The sequence below is a fragment of the Hemicordylus capensis genome, chromosome 8, assembly GCF_027244095.1.
Source record: "Hemicordylus capensis ecotype Gifberg chromosome 8, rHemCap1.1.pri, whole genome shotgun sequence".
In the NCBI taxonomy this organism is placed as follows: domain Eukaryota; kingdom Metazoa; phylum Chordata; class Lepidosauria; order Squamata; family Cordylidae; genus Hemicordylus; species Hemicordylus capensis.
In genome coordinates this window covers 218,737-236,480 of record NC_069664.1, presented here as the reverse complement: position 1 = coordinate 236,480, position 17,744 = coordinate 218,737, and the positions used below count along the sequence as shown (strand labels likewise).

General features: G+C 59.3%; 1 protein-coding gene across 2 annotated transcripts; it reads right to left on the bottom strand.

Moving 5' to 3' along the window:
* Positions 1 to 893: 893 nt before the first annotated feature.
* On the bottom strand, positions 894 to 11,299 carry SLC20A1 (solute carrier family 20 member 1). Of its 2 annotated transcripts, none has more exons than XM_053269942.1 (11): positions 11,140 to 11,299; positions 10,209 to 10,881; positions 9,742 to 9,882; positions 9,250 to 9,335; positions 7,465 to 7,561; positions 5,509 to 5,628; positions 4,200 to 4,463; positions 3,484 to 4,036; positions 3,083 to 3,268; positions 1,983 to 2,067; positions 894 to 1,454 (listed from the first exon to the last, which is right to left on the bottom strand). In XM_053269942.1, the coding sequence occupies exons 2-11, from the start codon at positions 10,591 to 10,593 to the stop codon at positions 1,293 to 1,295; spliced, it is 2,079 nt and encodes a 692-aa protein (XP_053125917.1). In that variant the 5' UTR covers positions 10,594 to 10,881; positions 11,140 to 11,299; the 3' UTR covers positions 894 to 1,292. The 2 variants fall into 2 exon arrangements, with proteins under 2 accessions (XP_053125917.1, XP_053125918.1); XM_053269943.1 differs by having other exon boundaries at positions 5,509 to 5,580.
* Between the last annotated feature and the right edge of the window lie 6,445 nt (positions 11,300 to 17,744).

Below are 17,744 nucleotides of genomic sequence, written 5' to 3'. Positions count from 1 at the left end.
GGCCTGCTCACAGGGACTATGCTAGGCAAGCTCCCCTGGCAACGCTGGAGCTGGCGACATTAAGACAGGTCTAGCTGGGCGCCAGTCAATTTGCAGGTCTGAAGATGGGGCCCCATTTCCCATGGTTTCCCCCGTTTGGGGTGACAAGGGAACCAGGCATGGGTCTGTGCAAGAGAAAGGTCTGTACTGAAAGCCAGTTCCTCAGCCACGCATGTGCGTGGAGGCACCCAGCCTGAGAGGCGGAGAGACCGAGTGCTCCTTTCAGCAGAGAAGGGCTTGTCACCCCAGATGGCCCTGCTCGCACTCTCCCCAGCCCAGAAACAGCAGGGCCCCTTTCCGTACCAGGGAAAACGAGAAAGCCACACTGGGCCCAGGCAGCAGAGCCGTTGCAGCACACTTGCGACTCTGCCCACCAGGAGCCAAGCTGCACCCCCTGCCCACAAATGCCCCCCCCACTCGCATAAAGCTGGGGGCTCCGGTCCCTGCCTCTAGAGCACACAGACTACAATCCTCATTCCAAGGAAGGGAACAAGCCGTGTTTGAGCTTTACGCGTAGAGCAGGGCTGCTCAACTTCGGCCCTCCTGCAGAGGTTGAAACGGGGGGGGGGGGGGAGATGAGTCGCTGTCCTGCAGAGCACTGAAGAATTCTCCCACGCCGAATTCTTTACTCAGCAGACAGCACTGCTGCCGCCTCCCAGCTGCAGGGGACAGGCCGGAGACGCTCGTGAAGGGAACCAAGAACCAAGTCGCTTTCGCCCAAGTTGGATTTGTGCTTGTGAAACCAGCTCAGGAAGCCAGGGACAAGCGGAGTGTGGACTCCCAGTTTGCTGCTTCTGTGGCCACCAAGCCCCAATTGACATGAAAGCCAGCGTGACTAAGAAGCCACCCCAGTCTTCTATATTTAAAAAGATTTTATTTATAAAAGTGGCCCCCCCAATACATACAGTTCTGCTATTCTACTCCCCACCCCCTCCTTGTGCTTGCCAAGTGTGAGGCTCAGCTCAAAGAACAAGAATGATACATTTGACAACATTATGAAGTTAAAGCTCAATACAAAACAGTCTAGAAACGCAGACACACACTCCACAGCCCAGCCGAAGTGGGACTTCTCTAGTTTAAGACAAGGGATCAGGCAAAAAAGCAGGCACAGCACAGAGAGGCCCTGCCGCCCACCCCCGGGGCATTCCTCGGTGGATCCCCTCCCTCTAACACTGGTCCAGCCGCTTGGCAAGGATAGGAAGACGGGGCTTGCGCGGCAAAGCGGAGAAAACTGGCTTCCCGGCACATCTGTTTCACACTCCCAGGATGGGGTACTTGAGCAGTGCCATGATGGCAGCGCTGATGAGCCCGGAAATGGGGACTGTGACAAACCAGGCCATGAAGATGTTGCGGAACAGCCGCCAGTCCACCGCTTTCTTGGAGCGCAGCCAGCCCACCGAGACCACGGAGCCCACCTACAGCAAGGGACAAGGCACGGCACTGAGCCAGGCAGACACCCGCAGCACCTGGCGAAAAGCAGGCCCAAACAGTCCTGAAGTCACACCAGCCCCAGCCCCGGACCTAAACCATCCGCAATGGCACCAGCTCCGCTTCCCATTGAACTGAAGCTCAAGACTGAAGGCCAAGCTGGGATGTCCAAGTGCAGAGTGGAAGGGGCGGCCCTGTGTCAAGCAGGGAAGGGTTCCGGCCCCTGCTGAGCCCTGAAGCTCCTGGTGTCTGCAGCTCTGGGCAAGTGCCTGGCTCCCAGCTGGGCCAAGAAGACTGAAATGCAGGAGCGCCACGGGGTGGCACCCTTCTTGCAGGAAGGCAGGGGAACTACCCAAGCCGGTTAGGTCTCCCCTCCTGGGCTCTTTGAGAGCATGCCTGTGGCAGGTGAAGGGGGTTCTGCCCAGTATGCCTCCAGCCAGAACCAGACAGCCACTGGCAAGCACATCCACACGGGGGGTGTGCGTGTGTGTGCCCAAATGAACTCTTTCACTTACTTTGCAGTGGGTGGTGCTGATAGGCAAGCCAATGTTGGAGGCAATTATCACCGTCAAAGCAGATGCCAGTTCAATGCTGAAGCCACTGTGGACAAATAAGAGTGGTTCTTAAGTACCCTCTGCACTCTTCTGCAGCATGCCCCATAGCAACTGCTCCAGCCCAGGGAGCTCTCCACCTATGTACATCCAAGGCTCCTCAGGCAACCAGCTCTTTTCAACAGCCTAAACAGTAAACCTGCATCAACCCCAGAGGAACTTAAGGGGGAGGAAAACCATTTTGCTAAGCCAGTTTCTGCAGGGACTGGGGTGAGGAGAGGCAAGTTTCACAATGAGCAGAGGAATACACAAACTCACTCGTGAAAGAGGGCTAACAGAGACATGGGCACTCATCTTCAGGACTCTGGTTATGCATACCAGCCTACAAATCAAACAACAACTTATGGACACTGGCAGCATGGCAGCTGACCCTAACCGGTTTACACTCCTGGCCACTTGCAGACTGCCTACACAATTCCAAAGTATTAAGAGCGAGCTTCAGCTGTTGGCATGAGGAGACCATGAAGAGAAGCTGAGCTGAGTATGTTTCAGCTCAAAGAGAGTGTAAACAACTGGGGTGCAGGAGCCTAACTAACAGTCCTGCACTCCTAGTTCTCCACAGGGGTGGAGAGAAATGATGAGATTGCCAGAATAGGAGAGTCAGTCCACAATGGGTTAGCATGGCAATAGACTGGGGTTAAGAGCACCTTCCTCCATCTCCACAAGGCATCTCAGTCTGGTTCTGTCAGGACTATTCTGGATAGAACAGAGAAGGGACTTTACCCTCCAAATCACTACAGAACTTCCGGTTCCCCAGAAATGCAGCTATCCTTCAGGACTGTGCAGCCCTAGAATACCCACAGCCCCAATCACCAGAAACATCAGCTGAGAAGCGACCAGACATCCCAAAGTGAACGAGGAACTCAAGACTGCCAGTCAGCTGAGCACTCAAAGCAGCCAGCTCTATTCCAGCCCAGCACGCCAGACAGCTTATTTCCATACACAGATGGTCTACTCTCCCATCAAGCCAAGCGCTCTCTCCGTCCCTGCATGTTACTCCTTACCTAGATGGCGTAATGGGGGTCAGATCCCTCCCCATGGTCTGGATGACTCTTCTCCCCCAGACCCACAGGCCGATGCAGATTCCAACACCTCCATACAGCAAGAGCCAAATGGGAGTTGCCACCGTGGAAGACACGTCACCCGTTTCGTAGACCAAGTACAAGGCCACGAGAGGACCAATTGCGTTGCTGCCAAGAGGAAACACACAGAGTCAGAGGAATGAGAGGAGAGACGCTCTGCCCAAGGCCGGGATCCGCTGCACCACTGATCAGAAGGGAACCACTCCGCCACCAAGTGTCGTCTCAGGCAAGCTTTGCGGCATGACCCCAGGCTAAGCGAGACCCCAAGGGCTGCCTCCACACGCCCGTCCCCAATTGTCAGATAAAGTACCGCAGCTACTGACCTCACATCATTCCCCCCGTGAGCAAAGGATCCAAAGCAGGCTGTGAGGATCTGCAGGAACTGGAAGAGCAGAGACACCTCGGGCCTGTCCTTGTCGTGCCATTCCTCCAGAGAGCTGCTGCTGCTGCCCTTCCTGCTTCCGGGGCCCAGCTCTGCCTCTCGCAAGTCCACAGTGGTGGAGTGAGCGTCTGCCACGGCGTTGCAGTAGCTGGTATAACTGTCCATGCGGACCCTCTTCTTGGAGTCGGGGCCAGGCCAGGCCAGCTTCTCGGTCTCGTCCCCCACTTTGGGCTCCACGTCTTTTGCCCGGAGTGAATCCAGAGGCATGCCACAGATGGCCATGGTGTAGGAAGTATAGCTGTTGTTGCGCCTCAGGGGCTTGTCTCCGGAGTCGCCCATGCAGTCACCCACTTTGGCCAGGTGAAGCTTATGAAGCAGCTCCTTGTAGAGGCCAGAATCCTTGTGCACGGTGTGGTAGTGCCCGCTAGAACCCATCGGGTTGCTGACAGCATGGCTGAACTGGACAAAGCTCCCATTGGGAAGCTGCATGGCTCCTGCAGACACAGAGGGGGCAGTCTCAAACTAGGACAATGCAGCAGAACCACAAGCTCTTCTGGAAGCATAACCCAGGCACCCTGCCTTGGCATTAGCCAGACAGGCATCCACGTGCTGGCCAACAAGCAAGACCCCTGCACCCCCAAATCAGCATCAACTCACCACTGTCAATGGTAGTTTCCTTCACATCTACCCTGGGAAGCCTCTGGTGCTCTGGAATCTCCTCGGAGTCTCCCAGGTTGAAGGAGACCACCCTCTCCTCCAGGGTTGCTCGGTGAGGGACTTCAGCAGGAACTTCAGAGCTGGGACGCCCATCACTGGCAGCTGCGGACACTCTGTTATCCACAACGGTCTTTGCTTCATCCTGCTCTTTCAGATTGCTCTTCTTCATCAAGGGGCTTTCGGAAGGGCTCGGTTTGATCTCTTCTGCAGAAAGTTTGAGCAGGCATCAGCCCAGAACTCTCTCCAAGGGAAGGCAGAGAACTGCAAGCCACCTGGGCAAAGTTCCTACTTCCCACAGAAAGCACCTCTCTTTTCCGCCTGCCTGCCTACATGCACCCAGCCACCTACCACCCAGGAAGGTGCATGAGACACGGCCTCCCAGCTCTCATTTCAGATGCAGTTCAGTATGTGGAATAAGCAATGCAACTCAACTCAAGAGCAGGGGCATAGAGAGAGTCACTTCTCTCTCAGCCTAGCCTACTTCACAGGGTTGTTGCGAGGAGAAACCTAAGCATGTAGTACACCGCTCTGGGCTCCTTGGAGAAAGAGTGGGATATAAATATAAATAAAAATAATAATAAATAATAGCAGCAACAAGTGGCAGAGGCACACCAGGTTGAAGGAGCGTCAAGCAAGATTCCACCCAGTGAAAGCCAACAATCATCATCATCATCTTTTATATCCCACTCTTCCTCCAAGGAGCCCAACCATGTGTTCAGGTGCATATTTTATGACAGCTGTGATGTCCCTGCAGCCAGGTCATGGCAAGAGGTGGCCCAGTGACACATAGCTGCCAGTGCAGCATCCCACAGAGCAGCCATGCCATTCTTCCATGTTTAAAGTCAGTTAAGGCTGTGCAGTCAGGACCTGCCAGGAGAGCCCTGCTGGGTCAGGCCCAGGGCCTCTAGTCCAGCATGCTGTTTCCCACAGTGGCCCACCAGATGCCTCTGGGAAGCCCACAAGCAGGAGGTGAAGACAAGCCAGTAGCCAGCAAAACTAGTAGCCAGTTACAGGTATGTCCTCCAAGAAATTGTCTAGACCCTTTTTTAAAGCATCCAAGATAGTAACCAGAAGGACATCCGCAGTGGCCAGCTACTGTCTTGCAGAGAGCTCTTGGTTCAGATGCAGAACCCCAGAGCCTGAGAACTGATTGGCCCAGGCAGAGCCAGTCTGGCAACACTTGTAGGAGTGCATCAACCAAAGCCAGCCACAGCACACATTAGTTTGAGGTTAACTTGGAGCTACTCACGGTCAATTTTCTTCTTCATTCTCGGACAGACAAGGAACCAGACGATGAGAGCACAGACAACAGCACTCCCCGCTGAAATGAGGATGATGCCCCAGAGGGGAATTTTGTCAAAGCCCAGCACTAGGAAATAAAACAATGCATCTTGAACACCCCGAGGCCAGAGCCCCTTCCAAGTACAAACTTCCTCTCTTGCAAGAGCTCCCCCAAGCGAAGAGCACAGCTCTTGCTGGACCTACATCCCAGTGTTCACAGCATACAGATGCCTGGATTCTGCAACTGCAGCTCATGTTTCATAAAAGTCAAAGGTACAGCCTGCCAAGTAACATTCTCTCATCCAATGCCCAACCACCTTCACATGCTCCAGAACTCTCAGGTTACCCAGTTACTGTCCCACATGGGAACTGGTTCATGTTGCCATCTTCTCCTTATCTAAGCCTTGACCTTCTGCAATGCTAAACTTGCAGTATTCTTTACCAATATCACAGTGACTAAGAAGAACAACCAAAAGTCAACCCTACCCACTTAGATCTCAAATATAAGCAGGGAAAAGGAGAAAATTTCCAACCACTTGAACACCCACGAGTGCTAGCTTTATAAAACATCTGCACTTTACACCTAACTGGCTCAGCTAGAGAAGCCACAACTCCACGTTATCAGAGCTGCCGAGACGGTCCACATTACAGCAGCCACCAAGAACATGTATGTCCCAGGGACCGTTTAATCTGAAGTCCATTCCAAGCCCTTGTGCTTGTGAAGAGAACAGCTTCAAGCACGCGTATGCCGGCCTGCCTGCCTGGAAGCCACTTCCCTCCCCTCCCACACTTCCATCTAAATGCTCTATGCCCCAAGACCAGAGCATCCCACCCACCTTCCGCTAAAGCCTAATAGTCAAACTGGTATTGGCTTGGCTGGACTCGAGGCAGGGGATGTTGCTGTTCATCATCAGGGAGAGTTCTTACTCTTTTGGTTCCAGAAAAAGGTAGCAGCTCTCCTCAGATTAAAAAGCACCCAAGGGTGAGCATTTGGGGGGACCCCAGGCAAGACTCACAATGAGGAATATGGGGCTTGCTGCAACAGACACTCTCAAGGCAACATTTTTATGACTAAGTTTGCTCACTATAATGTCCTGCCCGTTTCCCAAAGGATACAGACACAGGGGGTTGTTATGCCCTACTTCCAGCAGGCAAGGCATGTAGCCTGAAAGCAGAGCTTTAAAACGATCTGTAATGTAATACTTCCTGCACCAGTTTGCTTTCTAACAGATCTCCTGCCAACAGGCAGAGCTACTCCTATTTAATACCAGATGGCTTAAAGCACTGAACATCTTTCCCCCTCCCTTACCAACAGTTTAACATTCCAATCAGGAGACTCCCAGAAGGTTCCAACACAGAAGTTTGAATTCCTCTTCAAGACAATGGCTGCCAGGTCTTCGGGGTGGGGGAAGGTGGAAAAGGGTATATTTGGGGGGGGGGGGAATAAAAAGCAATCAACGTGGAGGCCAGAGTGAGAAATCAACCCAAGTCTCCCGGTCCTGCCATTTGCCTTAATTTGATGAATGGAGCACGGGGAAGGCTAGACTTAGCAGTTGCATCAGCTAAGATCCTAGGGATCAGCAGTGGGCAGGAAGGAGGGAAGGGAAGAGTCTGGTCCGATCTCCAGGTAGCTGGATGAGGGGGCTGTGACACAGCAGCAGCTATGCCATCAGCATCTGCAGTTCCTGTGAGGGCTAAGGAGAAAGGTCTGTAGTAATTTAGAGTTTGGGCAGGCCTCTTGGGTGGATAAACTAGCTAGGAACTCAGCGTATGCTAGCCTGCAGCCGTCGGTAACTGGCCCAGGCCAGCTGCCTTCTAGAAGAATTCAGTCCTGTAAAGCAAAAGGGGTAAAATTCTGTGTTTGATTGAGAATTTAATAAGTGACTATAAAAATTAAAGCTCAAGTGTTTTCATGTATACTTACAAGGTGCACCACTGTACATGATGGAAAAGAGATTGATCCCAATTGTGCAAGCATAGAAGATGGGCAACGCACGTAATCCATTTGGAACAGGATCTGCCTATAGAAACAGATATTGTACAATATGCAAGTCGGACCCCTTAATAAAGAAGGAGCTGTGCCAAGCCAAAAAACTCACAGGTCCTAGCTTTGAAATAGCTCTATGCTACTTTACCATTGCCTACCCACACCTCCTACAAAGATGCTCAACTGGATCCTGGGGTGCAAAATGCTTCAGCATGCTATCTTCAAACATGCTGTTTTTGCATGAAGCACCTCATCAGCACAGGACCCTGGACAATGTGTAGCTTTCCCATCTTATGCCACAGTAGAACAGCTCATTGAAAGTGTCATCTCAGTGCGCAGCAGCTGTGAAAAGGGTTAATTCTATGCTAGGGTTCATTAGCATTAGCAATAGCACTTACATTTATATACCACTCTATAACTGGAGCTCTCTAAGCGGATTACAATGATTTTAGCATATTGCCCCCAACATTCTGGGTACTCATTAGGAAGGGGACTGAAAATAAAAATGCTAACATTATAATGCCCTTATACAAATCTATGGTGCGGCAACATCTGGATCACTGTGGTCACCATATCTTAAGAATTCTTTGCCATGAAACGTGGTGACGGCCACTAGCTTGGGTAGCTTTAAAATGGGCTTAAAACAGATTCATGGAGAACAGGTCTATCAATGGCTACTAGTCTACTGGCTGTGGGCCATCTCCAGCCTCAGAGACACGATGCCTCTCAATACCAGTTGCTAGTGGTGTGCACGGAACCACGGAGCTGTGGTTCGACGCTGGGGAAGGGGGGCTATTTAAGGGCGGGGAGGGTGCACTTATCCTTCTGGCTGCTTTCCCCCCACCGGCATCCGTTTTTGTCCAAAATCCATGAAGCGGCAGCGTACTTCCCTGCCGCTCCTTCCCCCGTTGTTGCCTGGAAATGCGGAAGTATTGATTGTGCGCGTGCTCAACGCTGTGCACAAACGTCACGCATGCGACATGCACAGCAGGCGTGCATGTGCGGTGGTGGGCACATGTGTAGTCAATACTTCCGCATTTCCGGGCAACAACGGAGGAAGGGGCGGCAGGGAGGTATGCTGCTGCCCCATGGATTTTAGACAAAAACGGAGCGCCGGTGGGGGGGGGGCGTGGAATAAGTGCACCCCTCCCTTAAAGAGCCACCCCTGCCGGCGTCGAACTGGCAGAACCATTGGTTCTGTGCACATTCCTACCAGTTGCAGGGGAGCCACAGCAGCAGGAGAGAGGTCATGCAGATACCTCTTGCCTGTGAGCTCCCCAGAGGCATCTGATGGGCCATAGTGAGAAACAGGATGCTGGACTAGATGGGCCTTGGGCCTGATCCAGCAGCACTATTCTTATGTTCTTACAAGTGGATTTGTCTTGCAGTAGGTACATATGCCTTTTCCTGCAGTATGCCCATAGTCTGACCACAACCGCTTAGCCCATTAACCTAAAAAAACTAGTACAGATCATTGCCAAGTTATTTTTCTAAGGAGTTTTCACTCAAATAACACGTTCAAGGAAGAGTCTGAGACTTGGCGAGTGCCCATATAGCCAAAAATCAGGCTATGACAACATGGAGAAAAGCTGCAAATACAGCAAGGTCTCTCCTTAAACCCTATAATTTATTTAAAGCTTAGAAAGTTATGCAACTTGAACCCCACCCCAACAGCTTGTTTCAAAGCCCCCTACCCTCACACACAGTTATTGCAATACGTACCTTGCTAAGAATGAACATACGGACAAGGAAGAACAGGACAGCAGACATGATACCAGAAAGAAGAGGAGAGACGAACCAAGACAGCACTATAAAACAAAGAAATCCAGGTTGTTTTTTAGAATGGAAGTCCTTCTAGGTCAGGGAACCATTTCCTAATCCCTTGCTCATTCTTCTTGCTATATAAGCTACTGTGAATTTTGATTAAAAGTGGCATAAAGAGAATTACAATCTCTCTGCTGCAGCCACCGCAGAACAAAACAATGTATTTTCTCAGCTGATCAGTTACAGTTTAAAGTGACAAACAAGATTTACATTATTATTATTTTTACATTTATATCCCGCTCTTCCTCCATGGAGCCCAGAGCAGTTAGTGTACTATATACTTAAGTTTTTTTTTACAACAACCCTCTGAAGCAGGTTGGGCTGAGAGAAAAGTTTCTCTCATTAAGCATTTTCTTTGTTTTCCAAAAACTATACATGCTTCTCACTTACCCACTTTGAGCAGCTCTGACCACTTGACTCCCTCCTGTCCTTTGGCAACTAGCGAGAAGCCAATTGTTGCCCCCACAATACAATGGGTACCAGAAATGGGAAGTTTCAAAAATGAAGCCCCTAGTTGCCACACAGCTGAACCTAAACAAGAAAGCAAAGCATTAAAACAGTGAAACAGACGGCGATCACCCTTATTTTGCTGGCGCAGATCTTCTGCAGTTGCCACCGGAAGAGCCGCCCTGGGAAGGCACTTCCAGAGCCCTCACCATCTCTAGGAGCATCAGCATTTGGAGAAACTCTCAAGACATTTATTTTTTTAAAAACCCGACAAGCTTGAGGGGGTTACTTTAGGCTGCTCTCAAGGGTGCTGGCCGCCTCACCTTTGGGTGGCACTGCTGCACAAGGGCGCCAAATGCCAGCCCAGAGCAAGTGAGAGCTCGACCTTCCCGGGCAAGCCGGGCACTCACCGAACATGGCGCTGATGGAGCCGGCCATGAGCAGCTCTTGGGTCGAGTTGTACATCTCCACGTCGATGAGCCCCTTGCGGATGGTCTCGCTCACTTTGGCTCCCAGCAGCACCGAGCCCAGCGTCTCGAAGACCGAGGCCAGGATGCAGGCGCGGCGCAGGGTCACCACCCCGGAGCCCACCGCGGTGCCGAACGAGTTGGCGACGTCGTTGGCGCCCACCGAGAAGGCCAGGACGAAGGCGATGACGAAGCCCAGGATCAGCATCCACAGGAAGGCCACCAAGGGGCCCGAGGCGGCGGCGGCGGCGGCCGTGGAGGGGGAGGCGGCGGCCCCGCTGGTGAGGAGCAGGCCCAGCCCAGTGGCGGTGGGTTCCGGGGTCGCCATGGCTGCGGGGCAGGGGGCGCGGCGGCGGCTGGTCCTCGGGGCGGCGGCGGCCAAGAGACTTCGCAGCAGGGACCAGGCGGAGGCGGCGGCGGCGGCGGCCCCGGGAGCGGGTCGGGGCTCCTGCTAGAGAGCGGCAGAGGCGGCGGCGGCGCGCCGGGCAGTCTCTCGGCGGCGGGGGCTGCTGGGGGGGCTCCGCGGCGGGAAGAGGAGCGAGGCCGGGCCCGGCGCCCTCATGCTGGCGACGGCGAGCGGGGGCAGCAGCGACGCCCACCTGCGCGCTCCCGCATCCTGCCGGCAGAGCAGAGCCAGAGGCCCGTCAGAGCCAGCCACGCGGGAAGGGAGGGACTCCCGCGCGCGCCCCCAGCCCAGCCCGGCCGAGCACGTGCTCCGGGGAAAGGCGGCGGCGGCGGCGGCCCGGCCAGTCTGGGCTTCCCGCCCGGCTTAACGGCCGCTCCCGCGCGAGGGAAGCGGGAAGGAAGGGAGGGGAGAGGAGAGCGCGGAGGCCGCGCGGCGGCGGCGGCGGCGGCGGCGCCCCTGGCGACTCACCGACTGGGCCCGGCGGCGGCGGCGGCTCCTCCGGGCCTCCCTGGCTGCGGACTCCCACCGGCCGGCTTCTCTCCTTCGTCTCTTTCTGGCTCGCTCCGGCTCAGCCAATCAGCGCAGCGCCCACCTCAGCGTCTCACTTTCCCTCGCGCGCGTTTCGCAGCCCTTAAATAGGAGGCGCCGCCCCACGTGACCCGTACGCAGGCAAGCGCCCCGCCCCTGGCCCTGTGGCGGGCGGGGCGGGGGCGTGGCCTGGGGTGCCCCGCCCCCTCAAGGCCGGGTCGAGACGCCGTGCCTGCCGAGGCCGCCCTGCTCCTGCTCCGGCCGGAGGAAGCCCCGCCCGCGGCCCGGTGGCGTGGGGGCGGGGCTCCTCACTCTCCCGACCCGCTGTTCGTCAGGGAGAGCTGCGCAGCTCTCCGAGGAGGGGCCGAGGAAGCTGCCTTCTACCGAGTCAGACCATTAATCCAGCTAGCTCAGGATTGTCTGCACAGACTGGCAGCAGCTTCTCCAAGGCTGCAGGCAGTGCTGACTTGGACTTGGAGATACTGCCGGAAGGGAGCTTGGAACCTCCGGCGTGCATGCAAGCGAGCGAGCAGGCAGGCAGGTGCTCTTCCCAGAGCGGCCCTATTAGCCCCGGGGGGGAATACCTCACCGTGCTCACACATGTGGTCGCCCGTTCATTCAAAGGCAAACCGGGGTGGATCCTGCTTAGCAGAGGGGAGAAATCCAGGCTTGCTGCTGCCACCAGACCAGCTCTCCTGGGGAATGGCCAGCCTGCAGGCAGCACAGGAGAGACAGGAGGCCTCCTCTGGCTCCTGCGCTGCCTCCGGGAAGCAGAGGCAGCTGCTGGACCCAGCCGTGGCCTCAGGCAGCCGGCCTGCTCTTGTCCAGCCAGGGCAGGAGCCCCACGGGGAGTGGGGGGGGGCTCTTGCAAGGGCCTGGCTGCAGGGCCCGCCCTGGGGAGCGAACCAGGAGGCGGGGAGGAGGCTCCCCAGAGCAGGCCTCCGCTCAGGAGGAGAGCCAAGGCTGGGCCTGGAACCCCCCAGGGAGTCTGGCGTGGCGTGGCGTGAAGGGCACCAGCCCCAGGCCAGGCGGTGGGCGTAGGATCCTGTTTTCCTCCCAGGCTGTGGGCTGGCAAGTCATTGTGGCTTGGGCAGGCTGGGGAGTGTGGTCGGCGCATGGGAAGGCCGGGAGAGGCTCCAGAGGGAGCCCTTCCAGCCCTCGTGCCATGAAAGCCCTGCCCAGCCACGAAACTCAGAGCTGGACCTACCTCCCAGGGATGCTAGGAGGATGAGCAGAACCATCTACAGCGGATGGTTGCATCTCTCTTCACAACAGCCCTGCGAGGTACACCACTCTGGACACTTGGGAGGAAAAGCAGGATATACGAGATGCAAGGATCAGTCCTGATGCGCCCTTGTTTGCATAGCAAGGAGGGCTCCGCAGTCTCATCCTGCCCCACTCTTCCAGCAATGCCTGCGCTGCAAGAAAATGCTCGGCTGCCCGTGTGTCCCCCACGGGATGGCGCTGAATGTGCGCGGTCTTCCGCCTGGGGAACAACTTCCCGGGAGGCAGCTGCTAGGACGGCCTCTCAGGGCACCAGTGAGGAGGCGGCTTGTGTGGCCCCTTCCAAAGGAGCAGAAGCAGCTGTGGTGGTCAAGGGAGGCCAGCGCCCCCCCCCCCCCGGGCCCAGTCCAGACGGGCTGCCCGTGTGCCCTTGTGGGCTTAACAGCCAGCCCCTCGCCAGCTTGGGACCCTGCTGGTCACCTCGGCTGCTGCCCCCTCGCCAAGGCCTGCCCACCTGGTTGATCAAGCTGAACGCAAGCGGATGGGGGGGGAGCAGGCTTGTTGGAGTGGAAGGGCACCCCCCAAGGGTGGGCTGCTGCTGCTTTTGTGAGGAGGCAGCTCCAGACAGGTGCCCCAGGAGGGACTGGAGAGCACAGGGCAACAGGGGGGGGGGCAGAGAGCCACCACAGCCAGCCCGACCCCCCCCCCAGCTCCTGCGGAAGGGCAGCCTTGCGCCAGGATCCGGGCTCCTCCACCCAGGTGGGTGGAGCAGGCTGGCGGCCGGGCCTGGGAGCAGCCGCCGGATGTGCCTCCCACGGGGCTGGCGCGGCCGAGGATGCGGCCGGCTCCTGCTGAAAGGGCTCCTTGTCTGAGGGCGTCTGGCTGGCCTCGGCTGCTTCACAGCCAGTTGTGGTGGGCGCAGGAGAGGAGGCTGGAAACCTTGACCAGACCCCGGGACCCAGGAGCAGCCACACCCGGCGGGGTGTGTGTGTGGGGGGGTGTTTTCCTGTGGCTGGACAGGGGGGGGCAGAGCTCTGGTTGCAGCAGAGAGAGGCGGCTTGAGTGCCGTTTGCAGGAGCCCCGGGGTCAGCCCCCCAGACCAGCCGCCTCCTGGGCCTTGGCCAGTGGCTGCTGTGGACTTCGGGGCAAGAGATGCTGGCCGCTGCTCCCTGCGGGGCCCCTGAGCCCGCGTCTGGCTGTGGTGGAACCAGCAGCGCAGGGAGGCAGCCACCAAGACCTGGCCCCTGGGGGGGGGGAGCCCTGCCCCCTAGGCCTGGCCCCTGGCCCTCCTGGCCACAAGGGGGCGGGTTGCCTCCGGTGCAAATCCAGGGCAGCCCTTCTGCAGCTGGAGTGGCGTTGGCAGCAGCCTGTCTCGGCCAGACTCCGAGCTGGCCTGTGGGCTGGAAGGAGACACGCACCCCGGCTCCCCCGGACAGGCTGGGGATCAGGGCCGGGGCGCCGGGGAGAGTTTTTGCTCCCGCCCAGCACAACGCGGGCGGCTTCATTCCCACGAAGGCCCGACCAGGCTGCAGCGGCATCCACGTTTGCCCCCCCCCCCCCCGCCCCTGGTGCCGTTTGCAGGAGGCGGCCAGGAGCCTCTTCAGACTCCCCGGACGGGGCCCGGCCTGGGCGCGGAGGGGGCTGGCTCCGCCCATTCCTTGGCCCAGGCTTCCGCTTCTTGTAGCCAGAGGCGGGGCAGCCGGCAGCCCGATTGCAGTGGCAAGAGCCCTGCAGGCCTCTCTGGGCAGCGGGGGGGGGGGGCGCCTCATGCACCCCCAGCATTCCCTGGCCTTGCCGGCCACAACCCTCAGATGCCTGCAGGCCCCCAGCTGAATGGCCTGGGTGGGTCACGCCAAGGGGTAGCCAAGAGGCCCAGGCGCATGGGAGAGGCCGGAGGCGGAGTGGGCCCTTGGGCAGAGAGCGGGGGGGGGGCAGGCTTCTTCTGCACACCTGCCTCGGGTGCCTGGATCCGCTTGCCCCGGAGGGACGCATTCCCAGGGGTGCTGCTGTCCCGGTCACAGCCCCTGCGGAGGAGCCTGCAGCTGTTCCACCCCGAGGCATCTGGGCAGTTCACCTAACGTCTGCATGGGAGGTGCCCGAGAGCAGCGCCCCCCCCCCCGGGCTGTGCACTGCAGCCTTGTGTGTCCAATGGGTCAGGCGGGCTGGAGCCCTCCCTGCCAAGGAGGAGCTGCTGCCCCCCCCCCGGCATGCTAATCTCTCCTCATTGCCTTGCTAGGTGGGGTCGCTCAGCTCCCGCCTGCCCCGCAGACCTTCCCGACTGGCGGCTTCGGGGAAGGCCGAGTGAGCGAGCAGGCTGGCTGGCGCCCTGGGCTATCCTGGTGGCAGGTGACCCCCTCTTGCTGCTGCCGCTGCCACAGCCCCCTCCAAAAATCCACGAGACCCTGCCCCCCCCGCATAGGTCCCCATGATGAGCCTAAGCGGGGCCAGAGGAAGAGCACCCAGCCAGGGTCAAGAGCCGGGCGCAAGCTCTGGGGGCAGGCTGTGGCTCTCCCCCCTGCCAGCCGGCTCCCACACGATCCCGCTTGCCTCCTGCTCCAACCTTTGCCAACACGCGGCTGCCCCTCCAGAGGGTGTGCCTGGCTCTCTGACCCGGGCTGGGCGCTCCTCCTCCGGCCCCACTTAGGGCCCTGTGAACAGCCCCCCAGTTTTGTGGGAGGGGGCGGCTGAGAGCAGCCATTCTGCCCTCCCTTGGCTTAAGCAGTCCAGAGGCTGGCTGAGCCTGGTGTGGGTGCGATGCCCAGATCCCGGCTTGGTCCCGATGGGTTTAATCCGTGCTGACGGGCTAATCAGCGCAGTGTGTCAGTTCATGCTGCAGGCCTCGTTTGCTGGGAGGACCAGGAAGGTGCATCTTGCCAACGTGTGTGAGGCCAGGGATCGGGGCCTGCAAGGGCCCCCGGACCGGCTTGTGCACATCCCTTGCGCATGCGGCCCCCACTGTGCAGAAGCGAGGCAGGTGCAGAGGACGGAGCAGCCGTGTGCTGCTGCCAGTGGCAAGGAGCATGAACTGGGCGCCTTCCTGGGCTGAGTCACACAACTGCCAGGCGATCTCCTCCCCGCTCTCCGGAGAGCCCCTCCCAAGGTCAGGCCCTGTCCCTGCTCTTCCAGGAGGCCAAAGCAAGACCGGCTGCCAAGGCCCGGCATGTGACCGCAGCACAGACGCTTCTCTCCCGCCCCCCCCCCCCCCGGGAGTTTTCCACCAGCCGGCCGCTGGTCTCTCTGGCTGGGGCGCACCCTCTCCGCAGGCCGAGTCGGACTCCACTGGGGCACATGCCAGGGGCCCCCCGCCGCCTCCCCCTTGAAGCTGGAGGGCTGCCAGGAGCGGGGAGACGCCCGCCGGTCAGCCCCTGGGAGCCAGCCTGGACACGCGATGCCTCCACCCGCTTCCTCAGCACATCGGAAGCCGTGGTCCCGCGAGCTCCAGGCTGCCTACACTGGCGGGCAGCGGCAGCAGCTGGCCCAGGGTTGAGGCTCCGGGGTGGTTCCCAGGAGAGGCTGCCAGGGATTGAAGGGGGCGGGGCGGGCCTTTGGGTCCCCAGCTGATGTTGGGCCACAACTCCCATCACCCCCAGCCCCAAGGGCCTTGTGCAGGGGATACTGGCAGTTGAGGAAGACCTTCCAGCCTGCCGCGGGAGCGCTTCTCTGTTTCTGTTCCGGCCGGGCACCGCTGGGAATTGGATCTCACCAGGCTGGGAGAGCAGTCAGACGGGAGACCGCTGCAAGGGCAACACTCACCACACCCCTCAGCCTGCGGGGGCAGGAGGGGGACTCTGAGACGAAGGATGAGCCCCAGAGTGTGTCTCCAGTGGGGCCCCCCATACAAGCCCCTGCGTTTCTGAAGCCCGGAGGGTGCGGGAGGGAGGCCCCACTTTCCACCCAGAAGACCCACATGCCCCCTCCAGCCAAGAGACACCCCCCCCCCAAGGGCCTGGAGAGGAGGAGGGGGGGGGCTGGTGCTGCTGACATGCCGCGCTGAGGGCCCAGACAAGAGCTCCCCAAATGGTTCCTGGGATTTGAATGTGGCGCCCTCCAGTTTGGTGGCTGGGCTGTGAGCCCCTGGAAGGCTGGGGGGGGCCACCGAGGGCAGACATGGCGGCAGCGGCGGCCTCTGGCAGGAAGGGGCCTCTCAGAGCCGGCGCAGCCTTCTGTCTGCAGCGTGAGAGGACCGCGTGGCGGGAGGGGAAGCGGAGCCACGGGCCTCCGGCGTGGAGAGCCTCCCCCGCGCCATGGCAAGGGCTGGGGAGGCCTCCGGCTGCCTCTGGGGCTCCCCTCCCCTCCCTGCTCAAGGAACCCTGCCGTCACCGGCCCTCTCACCCCCAAGGTGGAGGGGGGGCAGGGGGGGCCGTGCAGGACACACGGAGGGGCTCGAGAGCCGCTGGCACGCGGTGTCCATTCCGCAGACCCTCACCAGGCCCTGCGCGCTGCTTCCGCCACACAGCCTCGGGCTCGCTGGGCCAGCCAGGGCCCTCCTGGGCAGCTGCACAGCCATGTCGGTGAGGGGGGCAGCAGACGCAGGACCTGGGAGGCTGCCAGGGCGCCCCCCCCCTTCAGGCCCCAGCGCAGCTCCTTGGGCCCACCTCCAGCCGACCTGCGGGTGGCATCGATCGGAAGGGGCTGCTGCTCATTCCAGAGCTCCCCTAGGAGAGCCGGGGGGGGGGGGCCCGTTCGACCAACACAGCGCACCCCCGGCTGGGAACAGGCACGGGTGTGGCGATTACAATGGCCACTCAAGGTCACAGAACGGGCGGCCAGAGGGCTGCGGCTCCCAGCCACCCTCGGGGTGCCTGGCCCAAGACCCTCACCCTTTTGCCCCAGAGCGGAGCCGAGTTGACGCTGGAGCCAGAGGAGAGGAGGGAGCAGCAGAGCCTGGGCGCCCCCCCTGCCCCCGGCAGCCGCCCTTGAGCAGAGAAGGGTCAGGCGGCCGCAGCTGCCCTGGGCGCCTCCGAGGCTCCTCTCCCTGCCCCACCGAGGGCTTAAGGGGGACAACCAGCACGTGCAGGGACAATTGCCGCCCACCCAGGAGCAGCCGGCGTGGCTCGCAGCCCCTGCGCAAGTTCACAGTAGTTCACAGCCCCTCGCCCAAGGCAGCCCCCCCCCGCAGGAGCCTCCCTGGGGCGACACACGCAGCGCCCCCAGTTCAAGACGTGCAGAGAGCCCGATCCCAGCGAACTGCGCATGAGAAGCAGGGGCAGCTTCTGGCCCCCTCTCCAGTCGAGACAAGGGCTCCCCCCTCCCCAAAGGGATATTGTCGCCCCCCCCCCCAGCCACAACAGCTCCGATGAACTCAGTCCCAGGGCAAGGGG